The sequence below is a fragment of the Drosophila serrata genome, unplaced genomic scaffold (assembly GCF_035046125.1).
Source record: "Drosophila serrata isolate PLE 108 unplaced genomic scaffold, ASM3504612v1 contig_382, whole genome shotgun sequence".
NCBI lineage: Eukaryota > Metazoa > Arthropoda > Insecta > Diptera > Drosophilidae > Drosophila > Drosophila serrata.
Genome location: NW_028257280.1, coordinates 10,902,819 through 10,920,672, shown reverse-complemented (window position 1 = coordinate 10,920,672; position 17,854 = coordinate 10,902,819). Strand labels below are relative to the sequence as shown.

The 17,854-nt window shown below is 38.2% G+C and overlaps 2 protein-coding genes across 3 annotated transcripts in view; both read right to left on the bottom strand.

Moving 5' to 3' along the window:
• The window catches only part of betaTub97EF (beta-Tubulin at 97EF), a 28,749-nt gene extending 21,882 nt beyond the window's left edge, over nucleotides 1–6,867 (bottom strand). The window contains exons 1-2 of one of the 2 annotated variants that reach the window (XM_020942731.2): nucleotides 6,709–6,837; nucleotides 6,546–6,644 (exon numbers count right to left, since the gene is read on the bottom strand). In XM_020942731.2, the coding sequence (XP_020798390.1) occupies nucleotides 6,546–6,602 (57 nt within the window). In that variant the 5' untranslated portion in view covers nucleotides 6,603–6,644; nucleotides 6,709–6,837. Of the gene's footprint in view, nucleotides 1–6,545 lie in introns of both variants that reach the window. The other variant, XM_020942730.2, reaches the window with a different exon arrangement.
• Nucleotides 6,868–7,726: 859 nt separating this feature from the next.
• On the bottom strand, nucleotides 7,727–8,586 carry LOC110176400 (seminase). The gene has a single exon (XM_020942735.2). The coding sequence runs from the start codon at nucleotides 8,584–8,586 to the stop codon at nucleotides 7,798–7,800; it is 789 nt and encodes a 262-aa protein (XP_020798394.2). The 3' UTR covers nucleotides 7,727–7,797.
• Nucleotides 8,587–17,854: the final 9,268 nt, after the last annotated feature.

Here is a 17,854-nt window from a genome sequence, read left to right as displayed (position 1 = left end):
TGGCTTAATTATGTTTCGCTTTGCCATAAATTTGCTGGCTTTTGCGGTTAATATCTGCCGGCCAAATGCTTTATCTGCCGGCTTTTCTCCCCAAAAAGCTCACGGCGTGTGTAAAATTCTGCTGCCTGCTGCTTATCGGCAAGACAGCAATTTGTAGCTCTCTGTGTAGCGGGCAAATCCAATTGCATAAATAATTTCGCTGCCTGCCAAGGACTTGGGGGCACTGCTGAATGTTGCTTTATTGTATTATTAATTTTTTTTTTGTTTTTAAATACCGTAAATACCAGATTACAACAGTGCAACATATTTCATGGCGGCCGCTATCTGCCGGAGTGCACAGCTCGTTGGCAGTGTAATGCGCAATAATTACAATTTGCGGCTTGCAATTTCAATAATATAAAATTACCAAAGTAATTGAAAAACTGCAGGAAAAAAAGAACGAAAAATGTGTAAGAGCAAAACAATTGCTCGAATAACAATGGTAATGAAACATATGCCGCCCCCTGCCGACTCTGTCCCGTGTCCTAGGTCCACCTCGTCCTGGCAATCCAACTCCACTTACCATATGCAATTTGCACTTTTCCCGGAGACTGGCAGGACGAATGGTTGGATGGCGGCGTTAAGAGCAGCATGAGAAATTAATGAGCAAACGAGCGGAATGCTTTTTAAAAGTGTTAAATAAATAACAAATGGCCATTTGCCGGACTCCCCACATGGCCATTGTTGTTGGCCTGGTCAACGTGTCGGCTTGGTAGGAGCAAGCGGCTTACAGGTGCCCACAGCTGCCCAGGAGTCTCTACCAACGGTCAGGTTTGGATTGCCTTGGCTCGGTTTGGTTTCGTTCGGAGACTCTTAAAGGAGAACTGACTTTGGAGAAAAGGAAAACTTATTGGGTTTCCTTAAAAAAAAAACTATATAATTAACTACATAAATAGCTTTAAAATAAGCTTTATAGTCTTGAGAAATTCAATAAGATAACTTGACAGAAAGTAAACCATAAGCTGGGGTTTAGATGCAGTCTTAAAGTAAAGGCTGCTTAAATAATCTTAAAATTTTACATTTAATTTAAATAATTCACAACAAGCAAGGAATCTGACTTCGGGAAGCCAAAGTTAAAATACCTTTGCAGTTTTCAATTGAATTATAGGAATCGAATCGTAAATAGAGCATAACTAAGATAAAAATATTTGTATTCTTTGAATCAATTTTTTTGGGTATTTTGAATTGACAATATCTTTCACAAATCAGAGATTTAAAAACTCACAACTAAGTCAAAAATTCGTTAAGTTTAATTCGGAATGCTGTTAAATGTTAGTTTTTGTTAGGTTAATAAATCTACATACTCAATTTATAATTAAAAAAAAATTAATTTGTTTTTGCCAATTTTTGACATTTTTAACGATGTAAATTTCTATTTTCGACAAAAATTTATTTTACGGCTAGATCAACTCCGCTGTTAATCCTGATCAAGAATATATATAATTTATAGGGTAGGTATAGGGTCGGAAATGACTCCTTCACTGCTTTTCAACCTTCTAACTAAAATTATAATACCCTTTAAGGGTATAAAAATAGACATGTATATTTATTGATTCATTGTATATTTGTATATTGTCTTAATCCTATATAATTAGGTTTCTTTTGATAGCAATAAGAAAAACAAGAAACTGTTGATGAGATGACAATATGGTACCGATGGTGTTATGTCTTTATCGCTGTGTGGTATTTTCTCTGCACGTTTTCCCTAATATTTATGCGCAGTTTATTTTCATTTTTTCTTTTTTTGTGATTTCCCCTTTTGTTCATCAATTTGCGTGCACATGTTCAAAGCAAAGCGTAACGGAGCAAAAATATATACATAAATAAGTAATTTTTATATTCCATCAAGCCAGGGAGCAGTGGAGAAGGCCCTGGAAATGGGAATCTCTGTGTGTGCGAGATGAGGGTATGAGTGTGGAAAATATTTATAAAAATTCCCTTTTGTTTATTTATAATCAGTTTGTGCAGCAGAGCGCTGGCACTGCCCTTCCACCTGCCAGGCTTTCCTCCGGACCGCGGGTTATCCCTAGCTCCATCGCCTTCCCCTATTTTCTATTGCATACAGCTAGGCGCAAGGTTGCTGGGAGCTAGCAGCTGCAAAGAGCTTGTGTTTGTGTGTGTCTGTGTGTGTGTGCGGCTCATTTGGTATGCATAAACGCATTTTTATGTAAATTGAAAAATATTTCGCCAGCGAAAAAATGGGATATGCCCCCCTTTGGCCCCTCTTGCTTCGTTTTTCGTTCTTGAAATTTACCCCTTTTTCGATTCTTTTTCGCACATGGCTTATTGCATGTTAAGGTAATTGCTGACCATGCCTGCTTTCGGATAGAGGCTGTACAGTATCGGATTCCTATCGGCACATAGTACATATATGCCCTTGCCAATTGCTAATCAACGGCTTCTAACAGAGCCATGAACTGAGCACATTAAATCTGATTACCGGAGACGGCGATGTGGGCACGCGATCCCAAGTTCCGTCAATTTGCATGTGGAGCAGGTGCAGGAATTGAATTTAATTGTGTGCGATATGAGAACTGGTAGTCAGTTGTAAACAATAACAGGTGAGCTAAGCCACCAACAAGCATCTGCACTCAAATAATCAACGAAATCAAATTTGGATTTGAAAGATAAATAAGCAAATAATGGGATGGTTGTATTTATTCATAGAAGTATTTAATGCTATTAAATAATCCTGTTTTTTTATGATTAAGCAATCTATCTTACTTTTAATTTAATGTTATTCAATGTTTTATGACATTCCCTACAATATATTTTTAAGAAAACCTTTAGGTAACCAAAAATTTATATATCAATGTATAAATTCCAAATAATCGCAAAAATTCCCTTTTCAACTGTATGCCACAATTGAATTTCTTGCATCGTTGAAATAAAGATGCCAACTAAGTTATCAGTTTCTTGTTTTTCTTCTAGCCCCACCCATCAGCATCCGTTATGCGGTGCCACCTGGAAAATTGCATTTGCATATCAGCCATGATGTGCCGTAAGGTAATCCATGGATTTCCCCAGTTGTCCGCTCAATATCGGGTAACCGTAAAGATATTAGGGCTGCAATAGATGCCATCGATAATTCAATTTTGTGCATTATTTTGGCGCTGCTACGATGATGCCCTGCCGCCATTATGTGCTAAGCAAATGCATCCTGAGGCGAAATATCGAAGCACACAGGGCTCAAAGGAGTCGCTGCAGCCATGTTGGCCTGGCTTATTCCACTCTTTAATTTTATTGTCTGTAGCTTGGCTTTCCCAGGACTGCTCTCTGCTCTCCCCGTCTTCGCTTTTCTTTTCCACGCTACACTCGTCTATAAATTTCATCCGCACTTTCCCCGACGCTTTTCCTCCGTCTTTATGCCATGCCGTAAATAGATTTTCCTTGTTATTGTTCACAAAATGATTTAGGTAAAATTAGGTTTATGTAAATAATGAAAAAAGAAAACGAACTCACGCTGCAGGCCAAAATATCCTTGGATAGATGCCGTTGCCTGTCTGTGCCACACATATGTGATCAATTTCGGGTGTTGTATTGTGTTGGCAAAAAGCAAGCCGGAAGACGCCTTTTTGCGGATGTCTTATGAAAATTAAACCCAAACGTCAACGCACCCAAAGAGCCAAGTTTAAGAAATTGGTTAACAGTATGCTGCATTATGCATAATTTAATGATAACATTATGTTTTGCAATAGATTTTCCATGGCTAAATTTAAAGCTCTGTTTTTATAATTACAATGCTTTTCATTCGAGGGCCATTCATGTGTGAATAAGCTCTGCTTTTAATGTGTAATCAATCTGTTCTGATTTTTTTTTGTTATGCTGTTCATATTTGCCTATTCGCCTTTATCAGCAGAGCAATTAGTTTTGAAAATTTATTTAAAAATCGCCATACGCCATTTACGCTATTGTGCTCACATTTTACTACAACGTAGGCAGTTTTGCATATTTATTATTTGTTTATTCTGTAGCTGCGGCAATAATTCATACCGACAGCCAATTAATCAGAAAAGGACATTCAATTAAGGCACAAAATCGTGTCCTATAAAAAAGAGTATGAATAGGACAGGCAACAAAATATGTTCGCTATTATTATTTCAAAATTTAATGCACCAACAAACAAGTTTTATGCAATCGATAAAGATTCGATAAGCGGCAAATTGCATAAATAATCGTATGTTATTTTATTTATATATACATTTTTTTAGATACACAAAGGGCCGCAACAATGGCGACAAAATATGGTTGTAACAATGCCCCGGTTCGGGGGCGTTAATGGGCGTATAAAATCGGATGGGATTGGCCATGGCTATATTCCCGAAAAGTGCGTTCTAATTAACTCAAAAGCCGCTGTTGAAAAACACGCGAAAATGTGCTTTTAAAATATGTGCAGATGTGTTTACATAAAAGTCGAGTGGAAAAGCGTGTAAAACGGCGAAAAGAGAAACGGAATGGAGAAAACTGCTCTGGGAAACGCAAGGAAAAAGACACTAAAACAGTAAAAAAAAAGGAAGGAAAATCTGTGTCAAACGTCAACGACTTTTTGTTGCTACTGTTGATGATTATGTTGTTGATGTTTCTGGCTTTTCATGACGCGCCAAATTGTGCGAGTTAATGTTAATGCGCTGAATTAGCTTAGAATGGGCAGCCAGAGCGGATTTACAGCAATGTTTGCATTCCGGCTTTTCTAATTGCCAGCAAACATGCTTGCTTTCCCGCCCTGTTCAAGTATATTCAAAAAGCTATGTACTTTAAATAGTTCAGAGCAGTATGTAATTGCTATTTTCGGTGGTGGCCATATCAGTTCCATTGCTGTCAGGTACTTATGTTTGAAGTTTTGTAAACAAGTTCACTGATTAGACCCCCTCAAGTTGCTCCGATAGCGGGAAATACACACATAAGCCCGGCAGTTTGTCTTAGTCAGCTGTGAGTCATGTGCTCCTCCTCCTAGCCATGTATGTGCAGTATAGATATTATTTACAAGCCTTGCCCGAAGTAATTACAAATACCAACGAAGACTTCTATAAGTCGGTCGGACAGGTTTCTAGATCGCTGTAAGATCAGTCAACTGTACGAGGGCAAAAACATAAAACATTAAGGGCCCATGAGAAGTACGAGTATTCGAAACCAGTTAGGGGAAAACAATAAAAACGTTCGGAAGACGGAAGCTTCAAAGAGACCTTCGAGCTAGTTTCGAAATACATTCCAGTACAGTTTTCCACAACTTCCCGCCAAAAATACTTGGCTTTGTGGATTGGCTTTCTAAAAACGGTTCAAGATCTACATAGGTGCACCGGAAAAAATTAGGTTTGATATGAGTTTAAGTTCTTATACCCTAGTAAGGGTATTATAATTAGGAAGGAGTCATATCCGGACCCTATAAATCATATAAAGTCTTGGCTAGCATAAACTGGCGAATCTTTCTAGCTATCTTCGGCAAAAAAAAACCAAAACTTTTAATTTTTTTATTACATTGTTAAAATTGTCAAAAATTGGGAAAATCTAAATTTTTTAAATTGTAAATTGAGTTTGCAGATTTATTAACCTCATAAAAACTAACATAGAAAATCTTGCCAAAATAAAATTAATACTTTTTGGCTTAGTTATGAGTTTTTTAAATTATTAATTTATCGATAAAATTGTCGTTTAAAAATATTGCTAAATATTGATTTAAAGAATTCGAATATTTCAAAATAATTTATAATTGATTTCTGATTCAATTCTATAATTCAATTGAAAACTGCAGGAGTATTTAATTTCGACATGGCGAAGATAGTTTCCATTTTTTGATAATATTGATTATAGAATATGCTTTTTTAATGTCATTAAATATGTTTATAAATAGCTTATGTGCAGAATAACTCTATATTTATAGTTTAGTTTCGTTTTCGTCATTCTAAAATAACTCTAATTTGTTAATACTTAAAACCAATAAATCTTTTAAAGAATTTTAAATGAAAAATGCCGCAGTGTTATTTGCATTAGCGGCCCGTTCACAAGCTCTTAACTAAACGCTAAGCTAATTGTTTACACCTGACCAAGGTGGCTTGGCTGGGTTTCCAAGTGACTTTCAGGCCTTAATTGGCTGTGATATGCTCCGAGTCCAAGGTAATTTGAATGAGATATTCCGACCGAGCTGATATTCGTATCTTGGAAGCGATAAGATACAGGGAACCGGCGAAGCTCGTCAGGTTTCTTTAATATTTTTTTTTGCAGTTCTATAGTTTCCCAAACTAACGGCATAATCACTACCCAGCCCCACCACCACCCCCCATTTTAATTGACCGAAGAGGAAAATACATTAAGAGCGGAGAGGCGCAAAGCGATAAAGACACCGCGTGAGAGAGAGAGAGAGAGGAGAAAGAGAGCGTAATTTATAGTCACTGCTCGTTCTCACTATGTTTTATAATTAAACATGTGAGGTTAGGATAGCGAAAAAATTAACAAGAAAATGGAGCAAAGGTGTGCGATGTGGGCACGAAGTGAATATTAATTATACGCACCTTTGAACCGATCTGGTTGCCACACTGGCCCGCCTGCAGATGTACGATTTCCCTCATATTTGAGACACCGGAATTGGGTTTGGAATTAAATTCAATTGCCTGCAACGACCCACGTACGCACTATCAGCAATTTTTCGGACACTATATTAACACACACACGCACACACTCTGATTTCGAATTGAATCAGATCTAGGGGAAGAGTTAGAAGAAAGCCTCGGGAGCGGAGCAAAACTGAAACTGAAACGGAACGATCGACGCGCGTTCGCTTCGGGAATCCAATGTGAACTGAGTAGTGCCCGGCGAGCGACCCGTTGTGGCATTAGTGCCTCTAATGACAAAAGGGGGCGGGCATTAGTTTCCCCCACTCAGAGAAATGGAGATCGGACAAATAGTATATATGTATATAGATTAAAAATTAATATATATTATTTATAAACAATAACTAAATAGACTCTTGGAAACGTTTAAAAGTTAAAGGCAAGAAATCTATAGTGAAATTCTTAAAGGTATTGTGAAATTCTTAAAGGTATGTAGATTAAGTAAGGAAAATGTCTCATTTAACTTTATTACAAACAGTTTATAAACATTAAAAAAAAAATAGACTATCCCTAGACTATATTAATATTAAATATTTTCAGAGATATGTGAAAATATTATTATTATTCTTTGAGTGCAGAGAGCCTCAAGTGAAGAATGAAGAGCTTAGTGTGTTTAGAAGAGAGCGAAGGTGGTGGGGGCATGCAATAGTTGTACTATAAAAATGCTGCCGGCAACCATTGAGAGTGAGGTGAGACTTTTGGGTCACACACTACGCTACTACATACATATATTTTCCCTGGCCGCGTGTTATTGTTGTCTCTTCTGTTTTCCTAATTCTTCGTTCTTTATTTTCCTTTCTTCTGACGCTTGCCGGTGCTGTTAAGAGGCGCCAACGCTGCAGTTTTCGCTCTCACCTTACGCTTGGCTGCCCAAGAGAGATAGTGGGGGAAAATAACTTGAAAGAGAGCAGCCCCAACGAAAGAGAGTGAAACAAAAGAGAGGAAAAGAATTCAGAGCACGTGAGTCTGAGGTGTACTTTCTACATTCTACAGCAGAAGAGCAAGCTGTAGAATTCAATTGATTCTACATGTAAGGAGATGGGAAAAACTTACATAGCGATAGAAAATTAATAATAATAGTATTTAAATATAAAGATATATTTTTATTTTATTTTCCCATCATCATGGGAAATACAGAAATTGTTTAAACCTTTTAATAGCCCATTTCATTGATGGTGCTTGTAATAAACTTGGCGTAGTGGCGAACACTCATAAAGACATCGGGCTTCTCATTGTCACCGCATTTCCATGTCCATGTGCTAATGCCGCACACCTCATCCTGCCAGATGAGAGGTCCTCCGGAGTCGCCGGTGCACAGGGTCTGATGGTTATATTCTCCTGCGCACAGGATATTCGGAGGCATCTTACGTCCTAGTTTCTTCTCGCACTGTTTATGCCCCACAATGGAACTTTGCATGGTTTGCAGGTATTGTCGTTCGTCGGAGCTCCTTGTTTTTCCATCGGTGCCCCACCCGGCCACAGTGACTCTGTCCCCGTTATACAGCGGATATTTGCAGAGCTTGGCATAGCCGATGGTCCGACCTTTTAGCGGATACTGCGTCTTGACCACAGCTATGTCCGCTATAAACTTTAGCTTATCGAACTTTGGATGCAGTCGCACCTCCACCATTCCGTTCTTCTTTTCGGATCGGGTCAAGGCCACGGCTTCGAGTGAAGTTCCGGCCACCACATGGAAGTCAGATTGGGCCATATTCTCGAAGCAGTGTGCCGCTGTGATGAGGTGTCGCGAACTGATTAAGACTCCAGTGCAGACGAGTTTGTTTTTGTAGAAGATCTGGACACCAAAACCACCAATATCAGAGTTGCTTGTCCTCTGACCTCCATAGATCCTCGGCTGGATCATTAAGGCGGAGGCTTCTGCAACTATTCCAGATGAGGTCAGCAGGAATAGCGAGGCGAAGAGCAACCAGTTAGTTAGCATTGTTAAGAAAGACTGGACCATCATAATTACGATTTAACGTACTTTGAAATCAACTGAAAAACTAATTCGTTTCATTTGATTTCTTTACAGTTACTTACAAAGGGAAATGTATAAATAAAAATAAAGGTAAGGAATAAATAATGAAGGTTTAATGTAAATTTAGATATGTCTTTTATCTCGTAATATTTTAAAGATTTATTTTCTGTGTATACCCTTGCAGGGTATTATAATTTCAGTCAGAAGCTTAAAACTCTGTGAAGGAGTCATTTTCGACCCTATAAATCATATCTATTCTTGATTTGCATCAAAATTTTTGAAATTTTTTTCAAATTTATTGTTGTTAAAATTGTCAATATTTGACCAAAAACTTAATTTTTAAAATTTTCAAACTTCGTATGCATATTTGTTAAGCCTGGAAAAAATAGTACAGAAAAGCTTTTCGCATTAAAATTAATGCTTTTTTGGCTTAGTTATGAGTTTTTTAAAACATTGATTTGTAGAATAAATAGTCATATAAAAATATTTCTAAATATCGTTGCCAAAATTGCGCATATTTGAAGCTTAAAATTGTTTGATTTTCCATTCGATTCTTTAATTCAAATGCAAAATGCAAGGATCTATAAGTTGGTTTGGTTTCTTGTTTTATCATAAATCATTCATTATACCTCCATTTGGGTTACCCAAATAAATACCTTATCGATAAATACCTTATCGATACATAAATACCTTATCGATTTCCATTCAAATATTAAATCTCTTAAAACAGTACTTTTCTAAGAAAAGAAAAAAAGAAAATTTAACTCCCAATAAAGTTTGAATTCAATGCGTTGAGGGTTTTGGCACTTCGAGAAGAATTTTCACTGGCCAATGGGAACGGGGCCGTGGCAGCGGCGTCGTCGAGTCGATTACGCTTGGAGTTTCTTTGTGTGAGTGGAAAATTTAACCCATTTTCCTTTGAGGATTCCCATTGGTCTTTTTGTGAAATCGCGGCACGTTTTGTTGCCAGTACATTTGCGGTTATGTGCTCATTGCAAGCACACACGCACAACCAGACATATTTATGTATGTGGCTCTTGCCAAATTGTCGATTTTATTATTTGTGTTTATATGATTTTTCAGCTGTTCTGCATTTTAAAGGAAGCCGGAAAATAGATAGAAAGATACAGAAATAGAGATAGAGGAGAGAGAAAGAGATACAGAAGGGGGTTTTCCGCAGCGTAACATGCGAGGCGCGTCTTCAACCTCATTTCTTATTATAATGTGAAAAATATCCTTTTACAAATTCAAAACGTTGAAATGTGCGATTCCTTTTGTTGCCGTTTTTAACTGCCAGATAGAGAGATTCTATAAATGCACTAAAAGAAAAAGCTGCCTTCGAAAATATGTATTTATGAAAATGTATTAAGGTTTTAAGCAATTTCTTAATTAATATTCTTAATGTATGATTGCATGTTTTCATTGATCAAAAAAGATTTGCTAACCTTTAATTTATGAAAGAATTGAAAAGTATATTTAAAATTTCAGTGTTCTGTATCTTACATTTAAGAAATTTTCCCTGATTAAATAAGATTTTTATAACTTTTCCTTGAATAAATAACACTTGGTTAGCCTTAATTTTTATAAGGATTAAGAAGTATATGTAAAGATAGTTCCATTTTTCAAAATACTAAGGGATATTTCGTTTTTCGTTCTGCATTTTTATTTTGTAATATGCCTCAGAGCAATAGAATGTTTTATATACACATGTACATCAATCAATACCTTTTATTTTTTCCGTGTATTTTTGCATATAGTGTACGTGCTGTGTATCTGTGTGTGTGTGTGAGTGTTCATTTGACCCGTGTGTATTGTTGTCGAGCAGTTCCGCTCAAGAACTGTCCGGATCACGTCCGTTTTGGCGCTTACGGAAACATTTCGCATGTAGTTTACGAAGCAACTCCGCCCAGTGAGATATTCATCATTCTCTATTGAAATATTCGGCGCATCACTGGGTGGCAATTTTCGCAAAATTTTCCTATTGCAAACTCATCGCTGTCACTTGCTGGAGGAGGCTCTATAAATTGCCTTTTCGTTTCATTCACTCTTAATAGTAGTAAAGACTTTGAATTTTATAAAATTTTAAATTGAGTATGCAGTTTATTACCTCAATAAAAACTAACATAAGAATTCTTTCCGAATGAAAATTAATTCATTTTTGGCTAAGTTATAAGATTTTTAACAACTTTGATTAGTGGAAGAAATTGATTCAAACGATTCAAACCACACAACTATTTTAAGTTTAATTATGATCTATTTCCGATTAGATCCTATTATTTAATATCAAACTATAATTGTATATAAACATAGGTTGCCCGAAGTTAGTTTCCATTCTTGTTTTATCTTTAAATAAAGAGATTGTAAAATGATAATTTTTAATAAATTAAGGATTTATATATTCTTTATAGAGATATATTTTGTAGTGTTTATAGTAGTATAGAGTTAATTGAAGCAATGAAAAAGAAATCAAGTTATTTTCTTTACCATCTGGGGACCATAAGCATTAGTGGCATTAGTTTTTCTCTAAATTCATTTCGATTGGTCATTTGTTTATGTTTTTTACCATACAAAAATATAACAGACAAAAAAGAAAAAAAAGGAAAAAGGAATTTCAACTGCAGCAAAGCCATTTTAGCAGCAAAGCTTTTATTAGTTTAGTTTTCGAAATTAAACGTATTTGCATGTCGGGCTGTCACACACACTCATGTTCCAAATAAAAAACTTTTGCATTTTGCATATATATATACATATGTGTATGTCTAGTTGATGTATTTTTTGGTGTTGCAAATGTTATAATATTGTTGCATGATGCCTTTGGTGTCTTTTGTCGACGGTTTGGTAATAGTTGTTGTTGATTTGCTTGGCTTTTGCCTGCTACCATTGCCGAGTGTACAATTTAATTGCTTTTTGGGTTTTTGTTTGGGCCACACACATATACATTTATATATATAGCTCGACTGTGTGTGAATATGACGGAACTGGTTGTCGTCTAACAATTTTTAGAATTGCATTGGACAGCAAAAGAAAATCCAGTTGAAATTTCACGCCACAAGGGCAGATAGAGAAAGAGAGAGACTGGGAGCTAGGGAAATCGAGGGAGGACTCTCTGTGCCTGCTACAATATTTTGCTTTTAACTTAAAATCCAGAGTTTAATTGTCATTTAGACGGGAATATGAATGCACCAGGGAAAATATATTGAAAATTTTACGAGAAACAAGTCGCTCATTAAGCTATAAAATGGGAGTTATACCTCTCAAATTTATAGAAAATATATAATATCACAAACCTTTTTATTATCTTACAAATGTAGCTTATATTTATAGTATATTTATTTCTTATTAAATTAACTTAATTTTTGGGCAGTGCTTCCCCAATATCTCTCTGTATATCCTTAGCTGGTGTCAACGGAAACCGTCGCAGTGTTTGTTAGTTGGCTGCCATCGAAATTCCGGATTCAACAGCAAAGTAACCAAAATGCAATTGTTTTGCAATTGGCATTTTGACCACATTCTGACACCCATATGGCCTGTCCTGCGAGTGGCAGTGTGGCACTGGCGGTGGCACTGTAAATTTCGCAAAAATCTAAATATGCACAGACATGTGTGCAAAGTTTTGCGTAATTTAGTTAGCATTTCAAATGTTTTTCCATTGCGAGCATTAGGCCCAGGACATTTTCTGTCGATATGCTGAAAAATTCTTAATTGAAAATGAATTTGGTTTTCGGCAAACTGCACACTGCAAAATCCTTTTTTTCCTCTTTTTCGTTGCCTTGTTTTGCTTGCTACTAATTCGGATTGTTTTGTGTTTTATCTGGATGTGATGGCAATTGGAATGGCCAGGAGTTGGGTATAGTGATATAGAGGATATAGAGGGCCGTTGGCTGACATTTGCATATTTTCAGAGCCTCCAGTCGAGTGCTGTGTTATCCTTTGGCACAGCTGCGCTGATGTTTACTTAGTGTCGCTGAATCTGTATCTGTATAATCCGAATCTGAATCGGGCATGGTTCATCCTCGTTTTGCAGTTGGAAGAACAACACACGAGGCTTGGCAAATACAAAAATTCTAGTCTACATATTCGACAATGAACGGAGGGAATGCCTCTGCTAGGTCTCTGAATTTGATGAATGTAGGAATAGACAGAGGCACTCTTATCCTCAAATGCTTTCGGATATTTACACAGGAAGAATAAGCTTTGAATATATGAAGAAATATCTTAAAAATAAAGGAAGTTGAAAATGTTATATATTTACATGATAAAAATATGTATTTTGAAGTTAGAAAACAGCAAACACAGCATAATAAACTCTTAAATGTGTAAATTAGATAAGACCCAAATTATGCATATTTAATACCTCTGAAATATATATTTTTAGGCTCAATAATTGCAAATATATTGCTTATAATTAAGACACTTCAAAAGTCTCCCAGTGTAGATGCTGTTGGGTATTTATTTCAAATATAATAGATGGTTATGCCAGATATATAGACGGATAACTGGACATGCCGGAGGCTTCATTTGTCTGCTCTTGGCCATATTTGCCGTTATGCATGCAAATTGCACTAATGAGCGTCGCAAAATTTTGCATAGACAAATGCCTGAAAATGTCGAGAGGCTGCATGGGGGGTTTGCTGGATCTTCAGCAGGAAATTGCTTAAAAGGACCAACCAACCAGCCCTTAAATGAGGTCGACCTCGAGGAGCCAAGTAGAGACCACAAAAGTTTTCCCCCCATCGCCAGCTGGAGGGCAGTTTTCACGCACGGTTTGCCCCGTCCACGGAGCTGTGACAGCTTTTTGCAAAACTGCATCTAAAGCTGAAGCTACTTCTGGCCCTATTCCTGGTGCTGCTCATGCTCCTGCTCCTGCTGCTGCCATTTTTGCTCATTAGAGTAAATGCACTTAATTAGAGCATGCGGGCCATTGGGGGTTTTCCCAGAAAAGAAACAAAAAAATACTAAAGAGGAGAGCTATGATTACGCTGTTCTTAATAACAAAGATGACAACAACTAAGGGCCTGGAAAAAACAATGCAGTTTACACTTTAAATGAGTGCAAATAAATAAATGGCTAAGCGAAATGCGACAAATAGCTGGGAAATGGCTTACAAAGTTGCGCATTTTAGTGGCCACTAGCCCACCAGTGACCACTAACCATTCCCCACTGGCCACTGGCTATCCACATGGTCCTTTGACCAGTAATTTGGCTGCGACAGGACCTCGACTTACTTTGCATTTCCCGGCAATTGTTGTTGGGCATCATTAGTGCACGGGTAGTGTGTGGTTCCGCCGGATAAAGTATACTGAGAAAAATGATTTAAAACTTTGAGAGTACCCTGAAAAATTAAGTGAATTTTAAGACCAAAATTTGATCTTAAAATGGGAAAGTTTTTGGTTTAGGAGTAAATAACTTTATGATGTGATGTTAATTCATATTGCTCTTAAACCTAGATCTAGTTTTTCTTCTCTGTTAACTGGCATGAATTTCCACCGTTGATTGCAATTGCAGACTGCTTACTTCGGTAAAGTCATTAAACATCATTAAAATTGATTGCAATGGACAGGCTTTCTTTAACGCCACTGCAACTTTGTGGCTTCCCATAAAGATCGCGACGGGAGACGCCACTGGCTTTTGGCCTACAAAATAAAACCTGATCTGCAGAGTTTTCCGTATTTAAGTTTTCAGACAAAAGAAGTGGTCCCTTTGGTTTGGTGATGATGCAGTTCACAGACCGTCTGATGGAAAGAGCAAAAAGTGCCCCGGGGCAATGGGATAGCCAAATGGTGCAATGTGCGAGGGGAAATTGTTTGCCTTTTGCTAGTCTTTGTCGTTTAATTAACTAAAAAATTGCTTTTTTAAATAGTTTCCAGCTGAAAGTCAGCCAGAGACAGAGCAGAGGCAGAGCACTAGGGACGTGTAGGACGAAGGACGAAGGACGAAGGACAACGGCTGGGGGTTTCCGCTGGGGCGAGTCTCTATTAAAGAAACGCTTGAATAATTTCAGCCTTAGGCCAGTGGGGAGCAGCCATTGGAATATTATGCTTGCCATTTGCTTTGACGCTCGCTTTTAGCTTATTAGAAGTACTGTGCCATCTCTCACTGTGTATGCCACACCCACTTTGAGCCGCCCATCGTCCTGCCCGGTCGTTATGCAATATTTATTAAAGTGAAATAAAACACTGAGCAAGCGAAGCTCTGCTCTAGCTGCCGTTGTTGATTGCTTAAATATTCTCTTTTGGTTACCTCCAAGCGTGCCATTTTTTCACACATCCCCGCCCAGCCCTTCTTCAAGTAGTTGTAATCCAGCACATATCTCCATTAAATATTCGCAATGTAAATACATAAATACTTGAGTAAGACGCTTAACCGGCATATATGTACACACACTCTGGGTGGCACACATTCCGGTGCCTAGCTTAGCGTAGGCTTTGTCCTGCTGCCTCCTCCCCAGGAATCCCTTCGCCGTACTCTCCACGTTTGTATACGAATCTACTTAGCATTAGTGCATGTACTTGGGCTTTGTATTAATTTAACCGAACAGGCACGGGGCACGAGGTGGAGTGCCAGGAGGAGGAGGAGGAGGAGGAGGTGGTTGCCTGATTTTCCGGTTAGTTGAGGATCCCCCATCGGGGGAGCGTTAAGTGGGCATGTGGAAACCCTGAGCCCCATTTTGGGGGCGTCGTCGAGTGACGCACGTAATAATTAAATTTCAAGTTCCGAATGCCAATTTGTGGCCGCGATTCGAGATTTGCAGAAGGTTGAGTGATTGCAATCCCATAATGAGTTCCATGATGTGTCATGGTGGCAGTGTGTAGAGGATTTAATCATGTCATTACAAATTGTTACAGAAAATAATGTATCGATTAAAGGTTACTCTTTCTTAACAATTAAGTGGAGAAATATTAAATTAAGTTCTTGAGTGAGGTCTAAGAAGATATGCTATTATTGTGAGTGTTTTATAGATTAGTAATCAGGAACATATGTAAGTTTGCAGGTTTAAAATCTAATAGAAATTATTTAAAGATCTAAGATAATTTATTCACATACTACTTTTAATATATCAATATTATTTTGATTTACTAATAAACTTTTTATTGATAAATCCTCTCTTATTATGCTCATATTTACCTTATATTATTGATTAATCTTGATGACCTTGTTATTGAGCTTCTATAGGTTCGATTAACTTTACCCTACTTGTCTTACATTTTGTATGGAATCCTCAACCTAATTAATCCACCGCAAGGGTCACCTGTCTTAATTGCTTGGACCTTCAGACTCCTACCTACACGGGCAGGTGAAGTGCCCATACTTGGCCTATAAATAAATATATTTCCAGCAATTTCCGCTGCAGTGCTGGGGCGTGCCCACTTGGCACCGGGGATAATGGAGTGCCCCAATGTCCTGAACTCGTACCGGGACATTGCATGCACTACTCACTACTCACTCTCACCTATGACGTGTACAAATTGCGTCACTGTAACTTCTCATTTTGGCCATTATTTTGTGGGCCATTCGCTTCGTTCGTCGTTTGCTATTTTTTTTTTCTCTGGCCATCTTTTGCCTCTTTTAACGACTTTTGGGAGCGGGGCGGCTGGCTGGCTAGTACCAGGCTGGGCTCGCAAAACGCAAATTTTTCGGTGCATAAATTAAAATGCAAATCCTCCGCATGGAAAATCCCCCTGTAATTAACATACATTAGCACGAGGAAATGCAAAACTTTTCTTGCCATTCCCTTTTTCGCCTTTCTCCGTCCTCCATTCTCCATTCTCCATTCTCTGTTCTGTGTTCCTCTCTTTCCTTTCTCTTTTTGCTTTCATTTTACTTTCTTTATTTTTTTGTTTTTTAATTTTGCTCTTGGCACTCACTCCCAGTGTGTTTGTGTATATATTTTCGTTAATTTCTGGACAATGACAGTTGGGTGGAACTGTGGGACGGAGTCCTTTAGGTGTCTCTGTCTGCCTGGCCTGCCTGCCTGCTAATATAAAAATACAGCAGTGGAAGGACCTTTCATGCATATGCAGTATGTAAAGTGAGCAGTGCCCTCCCTCGTTTACGTAATGCACATAAGGTCGGTGTTGCTGGGCTGGTATAATGAGTAAATTACACAATCAGCCCTGTCCATTCTGGCCTCACTTGACTTTCGTGGAACTTTTGCAGTTTTCCTCGCTTGCTCTCTCTGTGTTTTGGTTTTTCACCATTTTTTGCTAGTAGTTCTGGCATTTCTTTTTTTTCTTTTAATTTGCAGCTCGATTTTTTGTGCTTGAAATTTTTCCACATGGAAAATTATTTGATTTATTTCCACTTGGACACACTGGCACTGCAATAAATCTTCGTTCAATATGCCAGAGTAGCACAGCGGGTAAAAGGGGGTTTTCTCACATGTGTCTGTGCGCCCAAGGACATTGTGCGTGTCCCTGTATGTGTGTGTGTCCTGTGTGTGTGTGTGCTTACGCAGTTGAGAACTGAAATTTTATTTAGTGTTTAGTGCGCCTCCTCTGACAGCTGCAAGGCAACAACAATTGCACAACTTTTCCCCAAGAATTCTGTTCTGGCCAAAAAAAGAACAATAGCAACAACAACTGGGCGGCCACTGTAATGCTTTCAATTTTTGGGGGCCGCATTTTCCAGCAAGCTGCTGCTGCTGCTGCTGCAGCTGGAAAAGCAAGAAAAGCAAGGATATCAGAGAAGGAGGGGCGGGGCAGAGGCTGATGGGCACGAGTTATGCTTTTGAGGCTGCGGCTGCGACTGCGGCTGTGGCGTCACCAAAAGCTGCCCAGACGTGCTGGCAGGTCTATAAAATGAAACTTTATTACACATCACACTCAGGCTCTCTCCACACACATATACACACGCAAATGTAGATGGGGGGCAGCCATTTTGCAACGTAATTGAATTGTTTCAGGCTTCCTTCCGGCCACATACTCACACACGCAAAGGGGTCAAAGATGAACTCCGGAAAAGGGGTAAGGACGAAGGCAAGGTAAGGGTGAATTTCACACATGCCACGCCCACCCTGAAAATTCCCCTTTATTTTTTTTTCTCTGGTAACCACTCTTCTTCATTTGCCTGCCAGCGAAAATTTGCCTATACTTGATTTTTTTTCTTTATTCTCCGAACTGCTCTAGCTCCTTGCCTGCTTTTCGGCAGTTTAATGAAATTTTATTATTATGAACAGGCCCATTAAAGTTTATTATGCTGCCGATGGAGGTACATACGTATGTGTATGTGCTTC